General features: G+C 42.1%; 2 protein-coding genes across 6 annotated transcripts; one reads left to right on the forward strand and one right to left on the reverse strand.

Annotated features, from left to right (window-relative positions):
• The first annotated feature begins 441 nt into the window (after positions 1 to 441).
• LOC139664182 (WD repeat-containing protein 48) lies at positions 442 to 8,358 on the forward strand. Of its 4 annotated transcripts, none has more exons than XM_071542926.1 (18): positions 442 to 498; positions 1,230 to 1,370; positions 1,532 to 1,610; positions 1,763 to 1,975; positions 2,188 to 2,276; positions 2,378 to 2,479; positions 2,596 to 2,820; positions 3,716 to 3,790; positions 4,082 to 4,184; positions 4,274 to 4,371; positions 4,841 to 4,948; positions 5,108 to 5,204; positions 5,312 to 5,407; positions 5,862 to 5,967; positions 6,616 to 6,703; positions 7,446 to 7,522; positions 7,632 to 7,824; positions 8,221 to 8,358. In XM_071542926.1, exons 1-18 carry the CDS (start codon positions 451 to 453, stop codon positions 8,314 to 8,316), a joined length of 2,034 nt encoding a protein of 677 aa, XP_071399027.1. In that variant the 5' UTR covers positions 442 to 450; the 3' UTR covers positions 8,317 to 8,358. The 4 variants fall into 4 exon arrangements, with proteins under 4 accessions (XP_071399027.1, XP_071399024.1, XP_071399026.1 ...); XM_071542923.1 differs by having other exon boundaries at positions 451 to 498; positions 1,188 to 1,370; XM_071542925.1 differs by having other exon boundaries at positions 451 to 498; positions 1,790 to 1,975.
• A 2,921-nt stretch (positions 8,359 to 11,279) lies between these two features.
• On the reverse strand, positions 11,280 to 15,313 carry LOC139664184 (Golgi reassembly-stacking protein 1-like). Of its 2 annotated transcripts, none has more exons than XM_071542928.1 (9): positions 15,175 to 15,313; positions 14,149 to 14,229; positions 13,771 to 13,974; positions 13,552 to 13,638; positions 13,269 to 13,399; positions 12,634 to 12,766; positions 12,320 to 12,431; positions 12,003 to 12,146; positions 11,280 to 11,802 (listed from the first exon to the last, which is right to left on the reverse strand). In XM_071542928.1, the coding sequence occupies exons 1-9, from the start codon at positions 15,235 to 15,237 to the stop codon at positions 11,288 to 11,290; spliced, it is 1,470 nt and encodes a 489-aa protein (XP_071399029.1). In that variant the 5' UTR covers positions 15,238 to 15,313; the 3' UTR covers positions 11,280 to 11,287. The 2 variants fall into 2 exon arrangements, with proteins under 2 accessions (XP_071399029.1, XP_071399028.1); XM_071542927.1 differs by having other exon boundaries at positions 12,266 to 12,431.
• Positions 15,314 to 15,334: the final 21 nt, after the last annotated feature.

Below are 15,334 nucleotides of genomic sequence, written 5' to 3' on the forward strand. Positions count from 1 at the left end.
TTTTATCAAGCATTTATAAAAAAGTCTCTCAATATCTGTTCATGGAAAAGGAGAGCTGACTTCAAGACTGGCGGCTCTCTGAAGTGTCATCTCTTATTTGGACATGAACTGAGTGTGTGGTTTTGTTGCTGGTGAGAAAGCAGTGTAGCAGACCCACTGTCATTTAGAGAAATAAGTGTAACCAAAACTGCAACGTTAGTTCGGCCCTCTGACAGACAAACCTATGAAGCACTTCTCTTTAGGTCCAGACCCTTTCCTGATGTGGCAGGCTTTTCCACTCTCGGCTGGTCAGTGGAAAATTGACCAGCCTTCTGAAAAGAGGGAAAACACCCTCCTCCGCACAGTGAAACGCAAGGACAGTATAAAAACTACATTACCCATAAAGCTCAAGCGCGTGTGTTTTCTTTTTTCCGGATGTAGCATCATATGCATTGACTGTCAACATGCAAGATGGCCACGCATCACAGGCAAAATGCTGCTGGGCGGAGAAAAGTACAGGTAAATTGTAATTCTTGCGTTGTTGCTGAATGTCTGGCAACGGCCATATGATGGTGTTCACCATAGAAAAGTGCTTCAAGGACACTTGACAGATACTAAAAACCGGCTGAAAGAGGCAGCGTGGCTGTTATGAATCATGACTCAAGCCGGCTAACCTAGCTAGCTTAGCTTACGTTAGTTGTTAGCTTCTTCAGCTAACGTTAACGGCTAAATCGTCACATGCTAGCGTTAGCAATTCTCGCACAAGTACATAGTAAATGCAGTCTTATTTCCATGGAAAGTGCGTTTATTAGCACCAATATTTGGTATGCCGTCTTAGCAGCCATATTAAGCTTTACGGCGTTAACGTTAGCTTACACTGTAACTGGGCTCGGTCTAATTGCTGGGATAACGCACGTCCCTTGCTGGTTCCATCGTGCACTTTGCAAGTATGCAGTGGTAGACATGTCATCACAAATTACTTGTCCTATGTTTAACCGTAATTACGATGAATTCTCGGGAAATTCTTCGCCATTTTGTGTGACTAATTAGCTAAGTCGTATGTACCGTTAGCTGATTTTAATCACAACAGTGCAATTGGAACATCTACCGTTACCGTGTTGAAGCATCGATTTGGGCATTAGAAAGTTAGTAATGTGCTGTGTGAAGGTAAACCCGGGGGTGTCGGAGGTAAGTTATGGCTCTGTGAGTGCAGCCTGGCCTCAGTGCTCACTCTTCTCTTTATGGTCCAGGTGTCCTATGTCATTAGAGATGAGGTGGAGAAGTATAATCGAAACGGGGTGAATGCGCTCCAACTGGACCCTGCGCTGAACCGGCTCTTCACTGCTGGAAGAGACTCCATCATCCGGATATGGAGTGTCAACCAGCACAAAGTACAGCTTCTCAGTCTCTTAATCCATATCAAATATTAGACACTATATATTATCTGGCTGTAACATTCTCGTGTACATCCATTTTCCTGAATCACTTGATAGCACTCTGCCTCAATTCTCAGCAGCAGAAACGTCCTAATTCCTCTTTTCTGTCATTGTAGCAGGACCCATACATTGCCTCGATGGAGCATCATACAGATTGGGTTAATGACATTGTTCTCTGCTGCAATGGAAAAACACGTGAGTTTGATTACTGACAGCTGTTTTGTTTAGGGATATATTCTTCCTACCATGCAATTCAGCCTCTAACATTGCACTCTTTTATTCTACTGTCCTGTTGACAGATTCACTTGATAAATGTTGAAAACTTTGTTGATTCTCTTCTGTTTCAGTGATATCTGCCTCATCAGATACAACAGTCAAAGTGTGGAATGCGCATAAAGGGTTCTGCATGTCGACGTTACGGACACACAAGGACTATGTGAAAGCCTTGGCCTATGCTAAGGACAAGGAGCTGGTGGCATCAGCTGGGCTGGACCGGCAGATCTTTCTTTGGGATGTGAACACGCTAACAGCACTCACCGCATCCAACAACACTGTCACCAGTAAGTAACATATTTTCTATTTGACAGTTGTGCTGTTTTGTGGCTTATCACTGTGATACTGTGGCTGGCTTATCACTTGTTACTGTGAAAGGACAAGGTTAAGGTTGTTCTACTTTTTTAGTCGCTAGTGTTTTGTAATGGCTTCTATTTTTCCCTGGATGATATTCGTGTCTGTACCAGTGGGCTCACTCTCGTTTTGTCTCCTTGCTCAGCCTCGTCGCTCAGTGGGAACAAAGACTCCATCTACAGTCTGGCTATGAATCAGATGGGCACAGTCATTGTATCCGGATCCACAGAAAAGGTTTGAGTTTCAATGAATGTCTCTTTCTATCCCCACCTCCACCAGTCCATTGAGATTCAAAGTGGCAAGTGCGCTAATTGTGTTTTATTTCCTTTCCTTAGGTTCTGAGAGTGTGGGACCCACGAACGTGTGCAAAACTGATGAAGCTGAAAGGCCACACAGACAACGTCAAGTCATTGTTGCTGAATCGAGATGGTACTCAGGTGAGTTGAGATGTGTGAAATATACAATGGTTGGTAGCTGTTCAACACTTTATTTTTCTTTATTTTTTTCTTTATTTTTTGCCCCCAAGTCTGATTCTGTTGTGTTTCCCCCGCAGTGCCTGTCCGGCAGCTCCGACGGGACCATCCGTCTGTGGTCCCTCGGCCAGCAAAGGTGTATCGCCACCTACCGGGTCCATGACGAAGGCGTTTGGGCACTGCAGGTCAACGAGGCTTTTACACACATCTACTCCGGAGGCAGGGACAAAAAGATCTACTGCACTGACCTCCGCAACCCAGACATCCGCGTGCTCATCTGTGAGGAGAAGGCCCCGGTGCTCAAAGTAAGGAGCCAGTAGACACTAACCTGGAACAGGGGAAACATCAGCTTCCCAGTTGTGCGATAATGATTTAATTCTATGATGCATTGCGTTCAGTTTGTAACTACACAATAGTAACAGGGATGGAGGAGCAAATTTACGATGCTGTGATTTTGAATTAAAAAATACAACTATCCCTTAAATTCAATTAAAGGATAATACCAATGTTTTCTTTTTAAGGTTGTGCCAATAATTTCCTTGCCTTTCTCCTTTATATTATTCCTGCTGGTGTCTGCACACAGTCAGTGTAGTTGGAGAAATCAGGGCTCGTTTTCCTCCCTTCAGAAGAAGCCATTTGCTGCCATTCATTTTCGTACAGTATGAAGAACAACCAACACAGACTTGAAAATTGCCTGAGCTAGAAAATCACAGTTAACATGAGGCCTTAATTTGGTTTTGTCACTATTTCATTGTGTTGAGTGTTTTCATATCAGTGCCGCTTTATGTTACACTCTGCTTACTGCCGATCACCTGAAACCCACAGGAAGAAATGGAAGTCTCCTCCAGGAAATAATCCCTCAAAACATTGCATTAACAAACTTTAATGTCACATCCATGTTTTTTTTTTTTGTAAGGGTGTCTTTGTTAGCCGGGACAATAGTTAACTTCTAGCTAGGTTTGACACCATTAAGTTTGTATTTTAAAAACAAAAATTGAGTAATTGTTAAAACATCTAATTACATACAGCATGCATTGCAGAATGATTGGGGGAAACATAAACTAGACATAGACAGAAGTAAATGGGCTATAACTCTAAATCACCCCGGTATTCTCCTGTTTAAAGGTCATTCCTACGCTCATAACTCATTCTAACCATTCAGAGTCATTCAACCTTTTGCTCTCTTTCTCTCTTGCTCAGATGGAACTGGACAGATCTGCTGACCCACCTCCAGCAATCTGGGTCTCCACCACCAAGTCATCCGTTAATAAATGGGTAAGCATGCGTGTCACCTCTGAGATCACTGGCGAGCTGTCAGCCTAATGACTCTAGCAGAACACAGTGCAGATAGAGACCTATGCGTGTGACCGCACCTAATGCTATTTAATGGTAATCCTCCTGTAATTTGTAGAAAAATTAAAACCAGCTTTGTGATGGCGTGGGTGATACACAAATGATAATTGCATTACATTAATCACAGCTATTGCTGCATGGAAAAGCAATTAAGGGATTATGAAGATTCAGGACAATCTGTAATGAATAACATTTTCTATACTTTCCGTGTAGTCTCTAAAGGGAATGCACAACTTCAGATCATCAGGGGACTATGACAATGACTGCAGTACCCCTCTGACACCATTATGTACTCAACCTGAACAAGTCATCAAGGGTAAACGTTTTATTTGTTTGAAACTACAGTATTTTGCAAAACATCTTCTCTGAGATATCTTTCACTACAATTCCACATTGTGTTTGTAGGAGGTGCCAGTATTATCCAGTGTCACATTCTGAATGACAAGAGACACATACTCACCAAAGATACCAACAACAATGTGGCTTTCTGGGACGTCCTAAAGGTAAACTCCAGGCTGTGGTAAATCTATTTGCTATAGAGTGCGATCACACCTACAGTTCTTTGGTCTGAGCCATAGTGGTTCGCACTGCCCAATTACCACTTGTGAACCAGGGGTTTAAATAAAGTCACATGGACTCACTAGTAGCTTGTTTATTGGGAAGCTTTAGTAACCTTCATCTTGTGAGGTGAGAAATTTTGCTGGCGGGGGTCAAAATAAATCAAATTCCAGTCCCTGTAACTTCAACTAAGCATGATGGACTTGTCTGCACTCTTTGCCGTAATTTACCTTCTCCGGTGTTCATGCTCACCCCAGTTGAAATGGCATTGTTGTCACCTGCTCAAATGAACCAGACTAAAGGAATAATCACTAAAGAGATCAAATAAACTGCTTCAAACATGCCTGGTATGAACGCACCCTTGGTCACATCTGTGGTCTGAATCAGGCTTTTATTGTCTTTTTCTATCTTCAGGCTTGCAAGGGTGAAGACCTGGGGAAAGTGGAGTTTGATGAAGAGATCAAAAAGCGCTTCAAGATGGTCTATGTGCCAAACTGGTTCTCTGTTGATCTGAAAACTGGGGTGAGTTCAAAACCTGGGCAAAAAAAGAGTTGTTCATCTGTCTTGGCAATTATGCCCATTTCCAACAATGGAGTGAACTTAATCAATCTCAGGCAATAGCTTGGATTTTAAGTCAAGTAATTTTGTTTTCCTCTCTTCCTTTGGTTTGCTGTTGAATAGATGCTCACTATCACATTGGATGAAAGTGACTGCTTCGCTGCCTGGGTGTCTGCAAAGGACGCAGGATTTTCAAGCTCTGATGGATCTGACCCAAAGCGTATGATATCAGACTATATCACATTAGCTGTACAAGTAACACTTAAGTAATGTGTCATTAAGACTATAACTTCATATTAAATGCTTCTGCCCCCATCATCTCTGCAGTGAACCTGGGTGGGCTGTTGCTGCAGGCTCTGCTGGAGTTCTGGCCCAGGACTCACATCAACCCCATGGACGAGGAGGAGAACGAGGTGAATCACGGTAAGGAGTTGGTTTACTTTCCCTGCAATGATTTTGACTGTTAACTAATCAATGTTCCTACAATAATGTTTTTATTTGTGTCAACTTGATGCTGTCGCATCCTGTTGTAGTTATATTACAGAATAGAAATAGAAAAATACATCCACATATTGGATTCAAGTGCTTTCATTGAAATATTTCATCCAGTGTATAGCTCCTCCTCCTCCGTTATGTGACTGATTGTCTGATAAAGACCTTGTTGGTTGAAACTAAAATGCATTAAAGCACTTGGACCTTCCATCCAGCGTGTGGACACATTTTTCCATTTGTGCTTCAAGTATACCTTTATCCACTTGGCCTCAAACATGAGTTGGCTGTACAATCTACTATATTCCTTGCTGTTGTAGATCAATGCCGTGAGTGCTGGGCGTGTAAGGTATCAGTTGGTCTTATGAATGTGCTCCCACCCCCACAGTGAACGGAGAGCAGGAGAACAGGGTCCAGAAAGGAAATGGATATTTCCAGGTGCCGCCACACACGCCAGTCATCTTCGGGGAAGCAGGAGGCAGAACTCTATTTAGGTACTGTCTCATTACCTAAGTTTACATCCAACTGTCAAGCAGATTGTAATCAAACCTTTGAAATGTCACAAAAATAAAATGTGAATTAGGTGTGTTTTTATCAGCTTCCATCAGCAAATTACGAGCATTCCTCAACGTAGCTTAATTGGAAAACATCAAGCAGAAAAATGGAAAGAGGCTTTCAAGAATTGATTAGTATTAGGCAAGTTGTTATGGGTCCTGTAATTGTTGCTGGTTGACATTTTTACCTGCACTGTGGGAATATCCAGGATTACAGTGGAAACATCGCTACAACAGTATTTATGTTGTGTATCAGTGGTTATTACATTATTTATTTTTTGTCAAAAAACTTTAAGCCATGTCTCAAGCCAGTATAAAAGCCTTTTGCGATATTGAGTAAGTTTGATCAAACTTTGCAGCTTCCATTTAGCCTTTCTAATTAGATAGATCATAATTTGCACAAAAGTACTTGGCTGGAAACTCGGTTTATGCCACCACTTTGTATTCATCATATCGATCATGTGACACCGGATTACATTGATATCACCAGATTGCAATGATGTGTGATTGTTTAGAAACGTTATTTGTAATGGTTGAGTCACTGAATACGCCTCCTCATCGCTTCTGACGTCATGTTATATGCTGCAGGCTGCTATGTAGAGATTCAGGTGGAGAGACTGAATCCATGTTGCTGAATGAGACTGTTCCACAGTGGGTTATCGACATAACTGTAGATGTGAGTATTATGGCCTACCTTCTTTTTACTTATATTAAATCCTATATTACATGGTGAAATGAAACTTAGGCTCATTTTCTGAAGAAAATTTGAGTGTGCTTGCTCACAAAGGAAATGTGTTTGTGTGTCTGTGTCCCTTCTTCCCTTTCTATCCCTCCCTCCCTCTGCCTTCACCCCCTCCTTTAAAAACCTCTCCCTTCTCCTAACATCTTCTCTCTCTCTCTCACTCTCTCTCTCTCTCTCTCTCTCTCTGTGCAACCCCCCCCCCCCTTCCAATTAAGGAGAGTCATGGGAGAATGTGTGTGTGCGTGCATGTATGTGTGCATGTGAAGCGGCATTGCTAATTCTGAACCCATTCACACTGCCTTTAGCAAGCTATCAGTTTGCCAGCTTGTACCCTCTCACACAATCACTACTGCTTTTGTTGCTAAGCAATGCAAGACACACACAAGCGTTTGTTTACGCTGATCAGCTTTTATAGATGGCACAAAGAATAGATGAACTCAACGTAATGCTTTGTAGCATTTACAGTGTATGCTGCCATGTTGTCATGACGTCCGATAACTGCATCTCAGAAAATTGAGTTTCTGACTTGGACTTCCGACTTGAAGGGCCGTTGCACTGCATTTTCCTGAGGTGGAAGTTGGAATTTCTTCCAGCAAGCACACTAATAATTTGCTCCAGGCCTGGGCCTGATTTGATGCATTTGACTTACATGTATTATCCTTCCTTCCTCCTTCAGAAAAATATGCCCAAATTCAACAAAATCCCATTCTACCTCCAGCCCCATTCTTCCTCTGGTGCAAAAACTCTGAAGAAGTGAGTTGTTCTCCTTTCTGTTGTGAGCTTGTAAGCTTGTATTTCCTCTGATCATGTGAAGCAATAACATGGATGATGCAGATAAGTTTAAACGCACTGTGTTCTGCAGGGACCGTCTGTCGGCCAGTGACATGCTCCAGGTGAGGAAGGTGATGGAGCACGTTTATGAGAAGATCATCAACCTGGACAATGAGTCGCAGACCACCAGCTCCTCAGCCAACGATAAGCCCGGGGAGCAGGAGAAGGAGGAGGACATGGCCATGCTAGCTGAGGAGAAGATCGAGCTAATGTGTCAAGACCAGGTAGGTCTCTGCTTTTCCCAAACTCCCAACCTGCTCACTTGTGTATATCCAGTGTGATGCCTTCTTTCTTTTCTCCAGTAATTTAAAAATATCTTATCAACCTAAATCACAAGTAGTGTCTGCAGCAGAGAAGAGCGTCCCATCCTATAATTGAAACCCTGTAGATTTGTTCTATTTGCCCAAATCAAATTCTGGTGTCAGGTGTCGTTATGGCAGAAAATCCTCAAATTTTTCAAACCGTTACCTCTTGCTCCCATTCGAAGCCTCCAATGTGCAAAGTTGCCTAGTATGGCTTTAATTTACATTGACACCTTTGACGTCAGTGTTTTACCTCTCTTACATCATCAGCCCTTGCTCACTTTTCTCACCGTCGTCTTTTCTTTACCTCTCACTCAGGTTCTGGATCCCAACATGGACCTGCGAACAGTTAAACATTTTATCTGGAAGAGCGGAGGGGACTTGACGCTTCACTATAGGCAGAAGTCCACGTGAAACTCGTGACTTTTAAAAATAAAAAAGAACTCTTCGTCATTTGCCAATCACCACCCACCTCTGACATATAGTACCCTCAACCCCATTGTGTGGTCAAGAGTCGCAGTATCAGTGAGGACCCAGTGAAATTTGTGAGGACGAGGCTCACTGTGTATCTTAGGGAACTCACCAGAACAGGCCGGAGCAGCCAAGACACCTCGGAGATAAGTGGTCCGTAGTTTCTCTTTTCTTTTTCTTTTTTTTACAATTTGAAGGATGGAATCAACTGTTTTCTCTAGCTCTCAATGATTATTTTTTACATCTTTGACTGCTTAGTTTTTGTTTTCTTCCTCCTGATTGGCATTTACTTTGGAAGCGACCGATAGTACAGTATGTGTTTGTGTCCGAGTGTGTGTGCGTGTGTGTGTATGCACATGGATGTAGTAGACTAATGTTTGTTCTAGTACATTCCAGAAACTGTCCTTGTTCTACAAACACTCCACCGTCTAAAACAGTATCACCACTTAGGAGTACACTTGGTCTCTGGGTAGTGTCACAGTTCCTCAAAGCAATCATCATCTGTTCTGTTTTTGGCATCATCCATCTTAACTTGAACTTACCTTGGCTTAGAGATTTAATTATTGCCGAGCTTGAACCTCATTGACAGAAGCACTTGTCCGAGTGTCTGAGCTTTTCTTTTTAGCTGTGCTGTTATCAATGAACTGAATGTTCTTTTTTTTTTGTAAATATATGTACAACATTTTTGATTTAGATGACATTTTTTGGGGGGGCAGGGCGGAAGGTGTGGTTCAGCAATCTTATTTTGTTGTTGTACAGTATAAAAGTCGAAACTAACTAGTTATTTTTCCAAATCCCTAAAAGAGCACATTCATGATCATAAAGGTAATTTGACTTGGATGTAAAAATGGCATTTGTTGTTCTCACTACAACCCAGAAATTGCAGTTTACTCTTAAGAATGTTAGTAGTTGTCCAAGTCATCTTAGCAATCAGGAAATTATATATAAGGTATATATCTTAAACAATAACACATGCTTACTTGCTCTGTGCTTGGATCATGAGCAGTGACTATATTGACATATTGAGGGCTGTTCCTACTGTATATTTCATTTAGATTAAATAGTAATTCAATTAAACATAACTTAAATATCAACTTGAAGGGGAATCCCACCGTCTGAGCTATATGTGAATATTCACCACTGTGGGAAATTTACCAAAATAAAATAGATAGCGATGCCTATTTCTCACTTGGTGTCACCAAGCAGAATAACAAACCTTTTCATTGTAAATTTTATGGAATACATTTTCCCATGAGGAATGTGTAAAATGTCATAGAGGGATGCATTGATTGAGCTCCAATTGGCCAAAACGGGACGGGATACCATAATTAGGCCATCACACTGCAATATGTATACCCTTGTTGTAATAACTTGTGAATGATGTATATTTTAGGCATTCAACAAAGAAATAAATTGGAATGGTTTAACAATGACAGATTTATTGTAATTATAAATGGATGTTTATTCTGAATTGTAACATGTTCGGTTGATGAGTCTGAAATAAGAAAAACAAGGGACAAAAAGTTCTGTTTTTTATTTTTTATCTTTTGTTCCAGTGATATGTGATTCTTTTAGCATCAAAAAATTCACCCATTTCACATTCATCAACAGATTCTTTGTTTGCACTCATTCCTAATAAAACATACAATTCATTGATAAAATATCTGCAAAAATACGTTTTTCCTTATTTTACCTACTAGCACCTACTTTTGAGAGTGGAAAAACAGGATGCCCCCTACAAAAACATAAAACAATTACTCAACTAACAGCAGCATCACTATGTTATCAGAGACTACTTACATATGAAAGGTCTGTCATCTATTAGATTTACATTATAAACATATTGCCTGTCAACAAGAGCTCGAGCCACAGGCAATACTCTTTTGTTATACTATTGCATAGATCACAAAAATGACAAAGTGTGAATAATGTGGAATGAGACACTAGGACAATTCCTCCTATAAAAGTACTATCACTTGCCTGTTACCTGTACAGGCTTTATGGCTGAATAAATCAAATAATGACACTGTTCAAAACATACTGACCTCATCAAAGCAGGTTTAAGAAAGAATCGACTGACCTTTTGATTCAACTAAGACTAAAAGTGGATTCATATTTCCCTTGTAAACACAACAGCACTTTTAAAATTCCATACATGGGCCATTAACTTAAAATGTGCCTACATGCCAACCTATAAAATAAAGCTGTGTATGCTATTATAAAACCTCTATTTGGGGTGTCATTATTAATGTAATACCTCTTCAACACACATCAACAGCAGCACTGGATTTAACACTGCACCGAGAGATGTGCTCTTCGTCTGTGTAGTGAATGACGATGTAACATTTACTCATTTCAACTGACAACAGTCTGGTGATTTCAAAAACTCTTGACCATGCCATGGATACTAAGATTAAGGTGCAGCTGTGCTTTGCAGTAGTAAATGTAGAATGTGTGTTTCCGTGTCGTTAGTGTCATAACCGATGTGTATATCTTTGGAAGTATTCAAGTATTCATTCCACTAGTGTATGAAAGGACTGTAAAGCAATGCCTAGTTACTTATATAATCTAACTGTACACCAGACAAAGTAAAATGTTGATAACATTATAACCTTTTTGGCTTACAAATTAGCAGTACCTGCAATTTCTCTTATACAATACAAAAAGGATATTACTACAGTGCCTCTAAGTATTTTCCTACTTATACTATATGCTAATGCTTTAGCCCGTTCTTGTAGTGTAACTGATGATGGAGCCGTAAAATAATGTAAGACAGATTATCAGTACCAAATTGCACAGGGCATCTTTTCCCTTGGTCTGTCCTGTGTTTCTTCTGTAGTGTTTCCCTAAAAAGCCCCACTGATTGTCGACATCACTTTGTATTTTTGTACTTGCTGTGTCACCTGATGCAAGCTCACTCGAGGCTGGGCTCTGCAGTCAGCTCGTCTGCCTCCTCCCCGTCGTCTTCATGGTCACATTGGTGCGCGGGTACCGCTGGCTGAGGCTCCGCGGCCTGCTCCGCTGAGCTGATGATGTCAGGCTCCGCTGCGTCCGTGACGGCCTGACCCGGAGAATCGTCTAGCGAGGACTCATCAGCGGCCTGGGGCGGGAGGAGATCGACAGGAGGCGGGCAGGGGGGGTCGACGGCCGGGACAAGGGGCTCGGCAGGAGGCTCTGGGGACTCTGAGGGGGGAGACGCTGCATCCGTAGGCGGACCGGGGGTTTCGCCGGAGTCGCAGGGAGAGCCGGGGAGGGCCGTGGACTCTGTGACGGGGTGAGATGGTTCAACGGGTGGGATGGGCGAGTCAGACAGAGTGTCAGTGGAAGCGAGGGCAGAAGCGAGGTCCATGGCCGCCTCGGGGCTCAGCTCTTGCGGCTCAGCCTGGTCGTCTGCTGACGGTGAAGGCACCTCGCTATCCTCCAGCTCCTCTGCACAACAGGAAATGAGAAAATATGGTTTGCATTAAGAATAAAGATGGCTTCCAGTGTTGCAGTAACACAAAACATTTGGTCGCATAAACTCTGCTACTACAATTGATTCTCTTCCAACTTATTTCCTTCTGTCAAATCCAAGTTAAACACATGAAAGCACCTGGAGGCTGGAATGAACTGCTGCTGTTGTAACTTACCAACACCAGAGATTTCGCCGTCTTTCTCCTCGTGCATGGTCAGCGAAGTGTTGGTCATGTCGATGGATGACATGGACAGGTCCAGCCTGTCCACCAAGTCTGCAGGGTCAGCGCTCATCATAGCCACCTCAGATTCAGAGAAGCCTAGAAACACAAACACAAGACACTGACTGGTAAGCATTGACACAGTTCTTTGGGCCGGTAAAGTTTAGGAGATGTTAAGGAGACAATGAGAGCCTCCGCAGTCATCAAGTGAGTCTTACCGCTGCACTTTCTCTTTTGTGCAACATCTTCTTTAAACACGGCTTGGAACTCACCGGGGTCCATGACTCTCTGGATGGGTGGAGGCAGTGGAGCATGCTGGAGGATCACATGCTCCTCCAGGTCCACCGCATCTTCACTCTGGCCTGAAGGAGCCATCAGGGACGCCTGTCCACAAACAGAGGTACGCTATAGCTACAGCCAAGACCTTCATCTCATGTGTAAACCAGGATAATGGTTTAAGTATCGATAAACCATTATGTTTGACTGCTATTGCCTTGGGGAAAAGGGCATTCAATGCACTGGCAGTCAGTTCACCAAATGGTCAGATTAGCAGTGGAACTACATGGAAATACAGTATATACGGTACCTCTGTGAATCCATGGGTAGGCAGCATTGGAGAGGTGCTCTCTTCAGGATCAGGGGACGAGGGCATCGCCGTCGATTCTTCAGGAAAAGCTGGGATTCGATGCAAGTAGCCATAGCCGATGCCGCAACCCAAACTAAACAAACATATATATATTTTATTATTCTTTAAAAGCAATTGAAATACCTCAGACTTTTTTCAACCACAGAAATAAGGCTGTAATCTGTGATGTCACACCGATGGACAGCCTGGAGCTGGGACACTGTAAATGAATGGCTGACTGACTTTGTGTACTCTTACAATGATTGTCTGACTTAGTCAAATACACTTTATACATATATTAATTCTGTCGGTTTGAAATCACAGAATGCAAAAAAGAAAAAAAAAATCCAGAAATTACTTATGGATGAACCTTTCTCTTCTCTATTTATTTTCAGTGGAGCTATACATTGGCATGATGTCTTCTAATTGGAGTTTGGGTAACACAAATGGGGGGAGGAGGTTCTGTCATTCCTTGCTATGCAAAAAGTAGTGAATGTTCTCTAAAACAGGCTGAACAGAGGCTTTTTCAAGATGAAACAGTGGTGTTTCCCAATAAGCAGCTCTAATCCCTTGTGTTTGTGTGTATTGCCACGCACCTGCCCTCTCCTCCCCACGCTCCATTTGGCGTGACCACCACCTCTCGGCAAGTATCCGTTTGTGTGTTGTACACCAGCAGCTTCAGGGGCTTCCCTTCATGGGCCTCAATCAGGGAGAAGAAGTCTTCTGACTGCAAATCGACAAGTCTACATGAACTAGCTTTCAAAGATCAGGTCATTTTTGACTTGTGGTCTATTAAAATCCCACACGTTGAGCAAATTTTAGCACAATATATTAGAACCCAAAGTCAACAAAGATGCGTGAAATGAAAATGAGTCTTACATCTTGCATCACCTGATCTGCTCCCACAATGAAGTCGGTGTGAGATTGAAGCCCTGCCAGCGCAGCAGGGGAACTCACATCCACATCCTGGGGGAAAGAAATTGAATTTCAACTATGGGACCAAACAAAAGGTGGATCCAAGATGGGTTCACGAATATAGAGGCTCAATCAGAATCTGAATCATATAGGGGTTTCCTAGCTCTCGATGGAGCAGCTCACCAGGACGTGCCACACGTTCTCGTTGGCTCCTTGGTAGCTGCAGAAGCGAACACTGGCGCCCAGCAGGCCCTGTCCTCCCCACATGTTACTGGGCTCCACCTCCAGCTCACGCACACTCATGGTTTTAGTGCTATACACCTCCATCTTCACCGCCTTCTCCATGTTGGCTTTCAGAAGCTCCTTCAGCAGGTCATTCTCCTGGTTCTGGGGTGCAGAAATAAGAGGAGTCGATCAAAATCATTCACAATGCCTATAAAGTAGGAGGTAATCTAAAGTTTTTTATGATGTGTTGTATAATGTATATAATGTATATGTGCCCTTTACAGATTTATGACCTACCTAGATAACGACTACTGACTACAGTGGTTGTGAACTTACAAGTCTGTTGCTGTCAAGCGACAGAATGAAGTCGAAGAAGGGCTCCAGTCCGGCCTTTTCTGCAGGTGAATTCTCCTGCACCTGTCAACACCAAGACAATTTACAAACCTGTAGAGCTAGATTTATGCATAAACCTGCTGATCGAGAGCAGTCAAACTTTCACACCAATACACCAGCCTTAGGGCTTTGGAATCTACGAGGGATGAATCTGACTTGCATTCAGATAAAACTAAAAGAACCAAACTCTAATAGGCTTATTCTGAATTAGTTACATAGGACAAACATGAATAGTAGATGGCTTTTTCCAGTCCAAATAATAGTTCATGGGGGCGCCACGTTGGGACACCTTTTACTAGGATTATTTATTATGTACGAATTCATTTCATTCTTACGTAAAAAATGACGCTCTTAAAATGTACATTTTAATAATAATGGCGAAAATATCTTATTGAAATAAATGAAAAACAACCAGAAGAATGTGTGTTTTAGAATAGTCATCACACCATCAAATCATAGCCTGTGTCACCAATTATATTTGATAATGTGAACTATAAATCATTCTTTTTTTTTTATGCAACAGCCTGAAAATGCTTAAGTAAGGTGAGGCTATTCCTCAAAGACCAGTAAACACAGCTCCCTTCTTGAATCAAGCCTCACATGGAAAACAAATATTCTCAGCAATGCATTATAGAAAATAATTCAAGATACATTTGACTTTCATTTACACGAGGTAGATTAAATCATGTTTAGCACTAGTGCTGTAATAGGTTAAGGGGCTGCTGGAGCTCCTTCTTCCTTGTCGTGAGTCTATGTATTTACACATTAGCCTGCGTATTTATGCTAGTTTCTTTTACAAAAATAAAAGTTGCTCTTGCAGAATTGTTTCCAATTCGAATACACAAGTAAATAGTGCCACCTCATCAGATTTTGTCAGGCAGCAACTACTCAGGCTACAGTAACATTTCAAGATAAGCTGCTACACTCGCTGCTTCAAAAATATCATTTTTTTTTTTTTACAAGCCTTACGCCGTGCACGTGATATCCATACGTCCCTCCTTCGGAAGCAGCTGAACTCTGAGATAAACCCATTTTGATTGAACGCTACAATATTAATATTATCAAAGAATTTGGGTAAGATTTATAACTGACAGTCCGTGGCCATCTTGTCTGCAGTCCAGAGCAGTCG

The sequence above is a fragment of the Centroberyx affinis genome, unplaced genomic scaffold (assembly GCF_046629955.1).
Source record: "Centroberyx affinis isolate AG114_WGS23_722 - 3 ecotype Tasmania unplaced genomic scaffold, CSIRO-AGI_Caff_v1 ptg004204l_1, whole genome shotgun sequence".
Classification (NCBI taxonomy): Eukaryota; Metazoa; Chordata; class Actinopteri; order Beryciformes; family Berycidae; genus Centroberyx; species Centroberyx affinis.

What these genes read in the sequence shown, in the direction of transcription:
- LOC139664182 (XM_071542923.1), top strand. Translation starts at nt 451, where the DNA reads ATGGCCACGCATCACAGGCAAAATGCTGCTGGGCGGAGAAAAGTACAG. An exon ending in CTGGGCGGAGAAAAGTACAG is followed by an intron (nt 499 to 1,187) that starts GTAAATTGTAAT and finishes TGGCTCTGTGAG; the next exon opens with TGCAGCCTGGCCTCAGTGCT. An exon ending in CTGCTGCAATGGAAAAACAC is followed by an intron (nt 1,611 to 1,762) that starts GTGAGTTTGATT and finishes CTTCTGTTTCAG; the next exon opens with TGATATCTGCCTCATCAGAT.
- LOC139664184 (XM_071542927.1), bottom strand. Translation starts at nt 15,237, where the DNA reads ATGGGTTTATCTCAGAGTTCAGCTGCTTCCGAAGGAGGGACGTATGGA. An exon ending in AGAACGTGTGGCACGTCCTG is followed by an intron (nt 13,639 to 13,770) that starts GTGAGCTGCTCC and finishes TCTTTCCCCCAG; the next exon opens with GATGTGGATGTGAGTTCCCC. An exon ending in ACAAAAGAGAAAGTGCAGCG is followed by an intron (nt 12,147 to 12,265) that starts GTAAGACTCACT and finishes TTGTGTTTCTAG; the next exon opens with GCTTCTCTGAATCTGAGGTG.